The 10,000-nt window shown below is 37.7% G+C and overlaps 1 protein-coding gene and 1 long non-coding RNA gene across 2 annotated transcripts in view; both read right to left on the bottom strand.

Annotated features, from left to right (window-relative positions):
• Positions 1–3,930: 3,930 nt before the first annotated feature.
• On the bottom strand, positions 3,931–6,322 carry LOC108269748 (uncharacterized). Its single transcript, XR_008396995.1, has 3 exons — positions 5,607–6,322; positions 5,272–5,525; positions 3,931–4,924 (listed from the first exon to the last, which is right to left on the bottom strand). It is a non-coding gene; the product is annotated as an uncharacterized LOC108269748 (long non-coding RNA).
• Positions 6,323–6,617: 295 nt separating this feature from the next.
• fam98a (family with sequence similarity 98 member A) overlaps positions 6,618–10,000 on the bottom strand; it is a 12,781-nt gene continuing 9,398 nt past the window's right edge. The window contains exons 7-8 of the mRNA XM_017475718.3: positions 8,627–8,794; positions 6,618–8,028 (exon numbers count right to left, since the gene is read on the bottom strand). Of these exons, the coding sequence (XP_017331207.2) occupies positions 7,288–8,028; positions 8,627–8,794 (909 nt within the window). The 3' untranslated portion in view covers positions 6,618–7,287. The remainder of the gene's footprint in view (positions 8,029–8,626; positions 8,795–10,000) is intronic.

Here is a 10,000-nt window from a genome sequence, read left to right as displayed (position 1 = left end):
CTCGTTGGTTTATTTAGTGTTTGTTGGTTTATTTACTGCTCGTTAGTTTATTTACTGCTCGTTGGTTTATTTAGTGTTTGTTAGTTTATTTACTGCTCGTTAGTTTATTTACTGCTCGTTAGTTTATTTACTGCTCGTTGGTTTATTTAGTGTTTGTTGGTTTATTTACTGCTCGTTGGTTTATTTACTGCTCGTTGGTTTATTTACTGCTCGTTAGTTTATTTAGTGTTTGTTAGTTTATTTACTGCTCGTTGGTTTATTTAGTGTTTGTTGGTTTATTTACTGCTCGTTGGTTTATTTAGTGTTTGTTGGTTTATTTACTGCTCGTTAGTTTATTTACTGCTCGTTGGTTTATTTACTGCTCGTTGGTTTATTTACTGCTCGTTGGTTTATTTACTGCTCGTTGGTTTATTTACTGCTCGTTGGTTTATTTACTGCTCGTTGGTTTATTTAGTGTTTGTTGGTTTATTTAGTGTTTGTTGGTTTATTTAGTGTTTGTTGGTTTATTTACTGCTCGTTAGTTTATTTACTGCTCGTTGGTTTATTTACTGCTCGTTGGTTTATTTACTGCTCGTTGGTTTATTTACTGCTCGTTGGTTTATTTAGTGTTTGTTGGTTTATTTAGTGTTTGTTGGTTTATTTACTGCTCGTTGGTTTATTTAGTGTTTGTTGGTTTATTTAGTGTTTGTTGGTTTATTTACTGCTCGTTGGTTTATTTAGTGTTTGTTGGTTTATTTACTGCTCGTTGGTTTATTTAGTGTTTGTTGGTTTATTTACTGCTCGTTGGTTTATTTAGTGTTTGTTGGTTTATTTAGTGTTTGTTGGTTTATTTAGTGTTTGTTGGTTTATTTAGTGTTTGTTGGTTTATTTACTGCTCGTTGGTTTATTTAGTGTTTGTTGGTTTATTTACTGCTCGTTGGTTTATTTACTGCTCGTTAGTTTATTTACTGCTCGTTGGTTTATTTAGTGTTTGTTGGTTTATTTAGTGTTTGTTGGTTTATTTACTGTTTGTTGGTTTATTTAGTGTTTGTTGGTTTATTTACTGCTCGTTGGTTTATTTAGTGTTTGTTGGTTTATTTACTGCTCGTTGGTTTATTTAGTGTTTGTTGGTTTATTTAGTGTTTGTTGGTTTATTTACTGCTCGTTGGTTTATTTAGTGTTTGTTGGTTTATTTACTGCTCGTTGGTTTATTTAGTGTTTGTTGGTTTATTTAGTGTTTGTTGGTTTATTTACTGCTCGTTGGTTTATTTAGTGTTTGTTGGTTTATTTACTGCTCGTTGGTTTATTTAGTGTTTGTTGGTTTATTTAGTGTTTGTTGGTTTATTTAGTGTTTGTTGGTTTATTTAGTGTTTGTTGGTTTATTTACTGCTCGTTGGTTTATTTACTGCTCGTTGGTTTATTTAGTGTTTGTTGGTTTATTTAGTGTTTGTTGGTTTATTTACTGCTCGTTGGTTTATTTAGTGTTTGTTGGTTTATTTAGTGTTTGTTGGTTTATTTACTGCTCGTTGGTTTATTTAGTGTTTGTTGGTTTATTTACTGCTCGTTGGTTTATTTAGTGTTTGTTGGTTTATTTAGTGTTTGTTGGTTTATTTAGTGTTTGTTGGTTTATTTAGTGTTTGTTGGTTTATTTACTGCTCGTTGGTTTATTTAGTGTTTGTTGGTTTATTTACTGCTCGTTGGTTTATTTACTGCTCGTTAGTTTATTTACTGCTCGTTAGTTTATTTACTGCTCGTTGGTTTATTTAGTGTTTGTTGGTTTATTTAGTGTTTGTTGGTTTATTTACTGTTTGTTGGTTTATTTAGTGTTTGTTGGTTTATTTACTGCTCGTTGGTTTATTTAGTGTTTGTTGGTTTATTTAGTGTTTGTTGGTTTATTTACTGCTCGTTGGTTTATTTAGTGTTTGTTGGTTTATTTAGTGTTTGTTGGTTTATTTACTGCTCGTTGGTTTATTTAGTGTTTGTTGGTTTATTTACTGCTCGTTGGTTTATTTAGTGTTTGTTGGTTTATTTAGTGTTTGTTGGTTTATTTACTGCTCGTTGGTTTATTTAGTGTTTGTTGGTTTATTTACTGCTCGTTGGTTTATTTAGTGTTTGTTGGTTTATTTAGTGTTTGTTGGTTTATTTAGTGTTTGTTGGTTTATTTACTGCTCGTTGGTTTATTTAGTGTTTGTTGGTTTATTTAGTGTTTGTTGGTTTATTTACTGCTCGTTGGTTTATTTAGTGTTTGTTGGTTTATTTACTGCTCGTTGGTTTATTTACTGCTCGTTGGTTTATTTAGTGTTTGTTGGTTTATTTACTGCTCGTTGGTTTATTTAGTGTTTGTTGGTTTATTTAGTGTTTGTTGGTTTATTTACTGCTCGTTGGTGTATTTAGTGTTTGTTGGTTTATTTAGTGTTTGTTGGTTTATTTACTGCTCGTTGGTTTATTTACTGCTCGTTGGTTTATTTAGTGTTTGTTGGTTTATTTAGTGTTTGTTGGTTTATTTACTGCTCGTTGGTTTATTTAGTGTTTGTTGGTTTATTTACTGCTCGTTGGTTTATTTAGTGTTTGTTGGTTTATTTAGTGTTTGTTGGTTTATTTAGTGTTTGTTGGTTTATTTACTGCTCGTTGGTTTATTTAGTGTTTGTTGGTTTATTTAGTGTTTGTTGGTTTATTTACTGTTCGTTGGTTTATTTACTGCTCGTTGGTTTATTTAGTGTTTGTTGGTTTATTTAGTGTTTGTTGGTTTATTTACTGCTCGTTGGTTTATTTAGTGTTTGTTGGTTTATTTAGTGTTTGTTGGTTTATTTACTGCTCGTTGGTTTATTTAGTGTTTGTTGGTTTATTTACTGCTCGTTGGTTTATTTAGTGTTTGTTGGTTTATTTAGTGTTTGTTGGTTTATTTAGTGTTTGTTGGTTTATTTACTGCTCGTTGGTTTATTTAGTGTTTGTTGGTTTATTTAGTGTTTGTTGGTTTATTTACTGTTCGTTGGTTTATTTACTGCTCGTTGGTTTATTTAGTGTTTGTTGGTTTATTTAGTGTTTGTTGGTTTATTTACTGCTCGTTGGTTTATTTAGTGTTTGTTGGTTTATTTAGTGTTTGTTGGTTTATTTACTGCTCGTTGGTTTATTTAGTGTTTGTTGGTTTATTTACTGCTCGTTGGTTTATTTAGTGTTTGTTGGTTTATTTAGTGTTTGTTGGTTTATTTACTGCTCGTTGGTTTATTTAGTGTTTGTTGGTTTATTTACTGCTCGTTGGTTTATTTAGTGTTTGTTGGTTTATTTAGTGTTTGTTGGTTTATTTAGTGTTTGTTGGTTTATTTACTGCTCGTTGGTTTATTTAGTGTTTGTTGGTTTATTTAGTGTTTGTTGGTTTATTTACTGCTCGTTGGTTTATTTAGTGTTTGTTGGTTTATTTACTGCTCGTTGGTTTATTTACTGCTCGTTGGTTTATTTAGTGTTTGTTGGTTTATTTACTGCTCGTTGGTTTATTTAGTGTTTGTTGGTTTATTTAGTGTTTGTTGGTTTATTTACTGCTCGTTGGTGTATTTAGTGTTTGTTGGTTTATTTAGTGTTTGTTGGTTTATTTACTGCTCGTTGGTTTATTTACTGCTCGTTGGTTTATTTAGTGTTTGTTGGTTTATTTAGTGTTTGTTGGTTTATTTACTGCTCGTTGGTTTATTTAGTGTTTGTTGGTTTATTTACTGCTCGTTGGTTTATTTAGTGTTTGTTGGTTTATTTAGTGTTTGTTGGTTTATTTAGTGTTTGTTGGTTTATTTACTGCTCGTTGGTTTATTTAGTGTTTGTTGGTTTATTTAGTGTTTGTTGGTTTATTTACTGTTCGTTGGTTTATTTACTGCTCGTTGGTTTATTTAGTGTTTGTTAGTTTATTTAGTGTTTGTTGGTTTATTTACTGCTCGTTGGTTTATTTAGTGTTTGTTGGTTTATTTAGTGTTTGTTGGTTTATTTAGTGTTTGTTGGTTTATTTAGTGTTTGTTGGTTTATTTACTGCTCGTTGGTTTATTTAGTGTTTGTTGGTTTATTTAGTGTTTGTTGGTTTATTTAGTGTTTGTTGGTTTATTTACTGCTCGTTGGTCCTGCTGTACTGTATATTATAACGGTATGACCGATCTGTCCGCCATGTTTATTATTGAACTGTTCTACGATGCCATGTGACTCGATTTATACGGGATAAGGACTGTGTTGGGGTAACACTCCGCTCCGGCCCTCTGCTCTGACTCCACAGGAAGACTCATCATGGATGAGGGCATGGTGTTACCGTGTGTTACTCTTCTGCCTAAATGGCATGCGAACTTGTTAAGAATTTAAAGAAAAACCCGACATGAAGTGTGTCGATGATGTCTTTAGTGCACGGGAACGCGTTCAGAACCAGTCTGTGGAACTGTGGGAGATTCCCTCAGCTGCTGGTTTGATGATCTGTAGATCTTTTCATCTTCTTCAAAGCGATCAGTTCGACCCTTGTGCACCGTGTATGGGGGCGGACCTGTCCCGGAAGAGGCCACGCCCATCAGAATGTTTCCTCAGAGGGTATATGTTATCACGCAGAAGTCTGGAGTGAATTTGACGTGATGCTTCAATCTAAAGCGGAGAGTGAGAGAATCAATCACCAAAGCACAGATAAACACACGTCTGATTATCCGATAAATAATCAGATTTTAATCTTTTACTTTTATAATAAAGCTGCTGTTCAGTTTCTGTTATGAGTAGAGAATTCGGTGTGTGTGTGTGTGTGTGTGAGAGAGAGAGAGAGAGAGAGAGAGAGAGAGAGGGGTAGGTAATGAAGCTGCTCTTATCGTAGTTCATCATGTTCACTGTTTCAGGACAGATGTTTTTCTGGTCACTGTTGCTAAGCATTGAATGATGGAGTTAATCAGTCGTCATGGCAACGCTGAGACTTTTCAAAGTCCATCCGCCCGCACATCACCTGCATATTCAGGTGGATTCACAAAACACACACACACACACACACACACACACACGCTTTTTATCTTCAACCTAAACTGTATATGTATGTGTGTTTCTATGTATATACACATATACACACAGTGCCCTCCATTAATATTGGCACCCTTGGTAAATATGAGCAAAGAAGGCTGTGAAAAATGGTCTTTATTGTTTAACCTTTTGATCTTTTGTTTAAAAAATTATATGTATGATTGCAAATAATGTCTCTGGTATAACATGGTGAAAAAGGTTCCACACTACTTCATTGGAACCTGGCTGTTGCGGATCTGTTGCTAAGCTGCATGGTTTTGACATTTTCTGCCTCACCTGAGAGGCTGGAACGCTGGGTCATGGGCCAGGCTCTGTGTGGCGTCTGAGCGTCGCCCGATGTCCTCTGCCGCACTGCGTCCATCCTCGACCACGGCGTCATCTCAGTGGACCACTGCCTGGCTGACAGCGCTACCCACTGCAATACCCGTGTCTTGCCACAAGCGCACATGAACTTGGTACGGTGGTGCCCGTCTGGGTTTCGTCTGGTGGCGTTTCCACCGGGCCGCTGTCTGGCAGGAGAGAGCGGACGCCTGACGACGAAACAGAACTGTTGAATTCTCAACTCTTATTGGTCAGAAGATGCTGATTTACCTGCTGTGGAAAAGTATTACCAGCTGCAAGGCAAATTCCAGGCCCTCCTTCCAAACCGAACGCACAGGGAAGAAGGCCGACCGTCAGGGAAATGTCCAGCTACAACACCGAAGGAGTTACAGAGCTCACTAACAATGAGAGAACCTGTGCACACCTCAACAAGATCATCAGCTCCTCACAGATCTGGCCTCCTGGAGAGTGGACATACCGAATTATTATACCGAACCCCGAGTCTCTGTTATTACACTATAACCCATAGTGCAGCATATAACAGCTCAACATAGCATAGCGTATTACAGTGATGTGATGAACACCTCATGTAATGAGTACGCAGCAGTTATTAAACAGAATGTGGCACTGAGGTGTAGGAATAAGTGAATCTACACACATACAGTAGGCTGAACTCCAAGAACTACATTAAGCAATAACCAGTTAACGCTCACTGACTGACTAACTCATTGACGTGTCGAGCTACACATGATTTTAAGTTGAAGTTCCACAGAAATGGTTTTGGACCTCAATTCCACATGGATGTTCTCGCTGTGGTTGCTGTGGTAACGGTTGCTGCGATGGCCTCGGGACTGCACTTACCTCATACAGTTCTGCACTCGGGTCTCCTTTAGTGAACAGTGGACTAGTTCAACAAAGAGCCTTCATATAAAACCATAACGAACTTTCTTTTACTTTCACACTATCCGTCGTTCCCCGGATGAGGACGGGTTCCTTCTGAGTCCGGTTCCTCTCAAGGTTTCTTCCTCGTATCATCTCGGGAGTTTTTCTTCACCACCGTCACCACCGTCTCGCCCAATAGGGATAAACTCACACACTTAAAATCTCCATCCTGTGTTTATATGTTTCTGTACAGCTGCTCTGAGACAGCGTCCGTTGTTAAAAGCGCTACACAAATAAAATTTTATCGAATTTAATTAATTCCATCCCTGTGGTGAAGCATGGTGGTGGCAGCATCACGTTACAGGGCTGCTTCTTAACAGCAGGGATAACCTGAAATAAGATACTCCGAGACACACACATTCCATACTCTTCTTTATTGCTGTCAGTCTTCACACACATCCGAAACACTTTCTCAAAGGCAATTCCTCAAACAAACTGAATTGGGAATTCTTTTTAACGGAAAACCACCCTTTTTTCTCCCACTCAAACCGAAAGGAACACTCATGCACTGGATGAAGAAACATCTCTCTCCCTCCACCAAGTTATCACCCAATTTTTGTAAACAAATGTGTGAAGCAATGGAAAAATGGAAGAAAAAAACAACAAAAAAAACAAAAACACACAACCCTCTACGATGCAGTCAGTTTAAATCATCAAGTAATTTCAATAACACTAGGTCGGGCTGTAGTGAGTTCTAGTGCTAAATGGGGTGAAACAAACTCAACAGTCAAGTGCTGGCAATAAATAATGCTATTAACACTACCGAGTTCCGTGGGGAACGCATCAAGTTAAGGCTTCTTTCGAAAAACAAAAAATAACCGATACAATATCCGAGTCTTACACGTCCCAAGGGTCTTGTAGAATACTGGACTGAGCTAGGCCAAGCAATTAGCTTATCTGTTAGCAGAAGAACAAGAAAAGCAGCCGCCGTTTCTTTATAAGATCTCATTCTCAAAAATCCACCCATCTTTGTAGGATCTATAAGTGATTCTTGTTCTAAATCTCATTTCCTGGTGATCTCTTGCTAACTCAGCTGGAGTAAAACCCCTGCCCGAAGCCTGCCTGGCTATACTGCTGCCCGCCATGTTGGAAGAACTGCTCAAATTGCCCTCCTTGGTTAAAATTCTGCCCCCCTCTACCACCCCAGCCTCCGCTTTGCCCACCTCGCCCTCCTCGTCCTCGCCCTCCACGACCCCCTCTACCTCCTCCTCGCTCCTGCTGTCGCCCTCCATCTTGGTAGTGACCTTTGTTACCACCTTCTTGCCCTTGCTGCCCCCCTTGGTAACCTCCACCAGAGAATCCCTGCCCTTGATACCCTCCACCTTGGTATCCTTGCCCCTGATGCCCTCCTTGGTACCCTCCACCTTGGTATCCTTGACTTTGTTGACCCCCTCTACCTTGGTATCCTTGCCCCTGATGCCCCCCTCCACCTTGGTATCCTTGACCTTGGTGCCCCCCTTGATATCCTGGCCCTCCTTGCCCTTGTTGCCCAGCATGGTAGCCTCCACGGTATCCTCCTCTTCCTCCATCTTGATAATGACCCTGATTCCCACCGTCTGACCAGCCTCCTTGTACTTTACCCCCTTTATCCCCTCTTCCACCCCCTCCTCGTCCTCCTTGGTGCTGATCGTAGCCACCCCTGCCTCCCCCTCGCCCTCCGCCGCCCCCTGTTGGTCCGTCTTGTCGTTTCTGCCACGTCGGCATCTCCGGAGGAGGAGGCTCGATTTCGTTCGGTCTTCCTCCACGATCTGGAACACGTCCCATCAGAACCTGTCGGAATCAGATTTTAGCTGTTTTATTCAGAGTAAAATGAACTAAAATAAATAAATACGATGACGAAATACTGACTAAATTTAAAGGATCTTTTCGTCAGGAGACTAAAACTATGAGTAAAACCAGAGTGAAATTAACACTGGAGCTGCCTGAGAGCGTAGAACTTAAATCTTCCGATTTGATCAATTTACGCACTTTAGTTTAAAAATAAACAAAATAAAACAGCCCGTTTAGTCTGTATTTATTCACTGCGCCCCCTTGTGGACTGCTGATTTAAAAATCTGGTGTTCACTAGTACTCCACTCACACACACACCCCCCCCCCCAATACAATAACGTCTTTAGAATTCGAATATAATTCAAATTTTGCAAATAATTAAGTGAAAATTTTGAATTTAGTTTTTCAGCTTAGACAGTTGTACTTTTTATCCATTTATAGTTGCATTGAATATTCTCACTTACATCACACCCTGTCAGAGCCGCTGTTCTAGAAAACTAATCACCACCTTCTGACCAATCACAGTCCAGGACTCATCAGCGCTGTGATGTAATAAGATCTTATTTACTCGGAGATACTCGGATAAACACTCGTTTACCTTGTTGATGGCGCAGGAGGTTTTCTCTCGGGTCTGGCCGCTGCTCGTGCGCAGGATTTTGGATAAGTCCTCTCTGGCGGCGAGGAGGTGAGCGACACACACTCTGCTCTTAAAGGCGAGCGCTGAACGCAGGGGCTGATACACTTTCGCCAACTTCTCAGTGTGGCTCTAAGAAAATATGGAAGAAAGAGCAGGTGAAAAAGAAAATCGCTTGCGTTTTTCACGTGTTGGGAACAGTGTTTATTTACACCACGTACAAGGTCGAGAATAAGAAATGAAAACATTAGTTCAGCGTAAATTTAAAGAGCATAACTTCGATAGCTTTGATGTTTCTTTGTGATTTGTTTATGTCATGTATACAGGCATTTCCTGAACCTTAAGGTGTATTTTTAATAAAATAAATTAGTTTATTTTTCCATTTTATTAAATTCTCATTAAAACCACACATTCGATCACTTTATAAACATGATTTAATTTATCCAGACCCAGACTTTTAATCTTAAAATCTTGTTTTTCAATTTATTAAATATATATATATATAGACCGTAATGAATGTAAACCTGGTCGATATTCAACGTGTGAATCATCTCCATCATTACCATGGAAACGACACGCGAGGCGCGGCAGTAAACGCAGTAAAGGCGAGATGAACTTCGCGTGAGAACAGAAGAGTTTTATTGCGTCCCTCCTGATAAAGTTCTAATTCTGTGAAATTATTTAGAAAATATCATTTAAATTGTGTGATTTCAGGATAAATAATGATTTGTGTTCATTAATTATGAATGATGTAAATAAGAGGCTTTAAACATGAGAAAGTAATCATTTTTATCCTCAAAAACTGCTCATTATACCAAAAAAAAAAAAGGAGATTGAGTTAAACCATTTTTAAATCAGAAAAGTCATCTGTTTAAACTTTTATTAACCAACAAATAAAAATAAAATAAAGAAAATTGCAGATGACATTATTTCAGGTATTTAGTCATTTAAACACTTAACAAATTCTATTAATAAACCTCGGAAGTTTTTTGTTTTTTTTTAAAGAAGAGCTGAATTAGGTTGAAATTATAAATAATATTTGGCACAGACGACTCATGATATGAAATTATCTCCTAATTAAAGAGATCATTTGTGATGTTGAGTAAATGTTCAGGACAAAAATCTTCACTTTCAGACCTCAGCTACTATTCGACTTAAATCATTAAGACGTGATGGAAACGCCACTGAAACATAATAAAGTAGAATTATAAGGTGAATTCGACACCAATATGATAAAATATCCACCGAAATGACACGGAAATTCAATGAGAATATAAAGTAAATGTCATAAAAATATAAAAACAGTTACTAATATAAAAGCAATATTCACTTTCAGAT

Source organism: Ictalurus punctatus, chromosome 9, assembly GCF_001660625.3.
Source record: "Ictalurus punctatus breed USDA103 chromosome 9, Coco_2.0, whole genome shotgun sequence".
Lineage (NCBI taxonomy): Eukaryota > Metazoa > Chordata > Actinopteri > Siluriformes > Ictaluridae > Ictalurus > Ictalurus punctatus.
The sequence above is the reverse complement of the archived record's forward strand: the minus strand, read 5'-3'. Positions and strand labels throughout refer to the sequence as shown.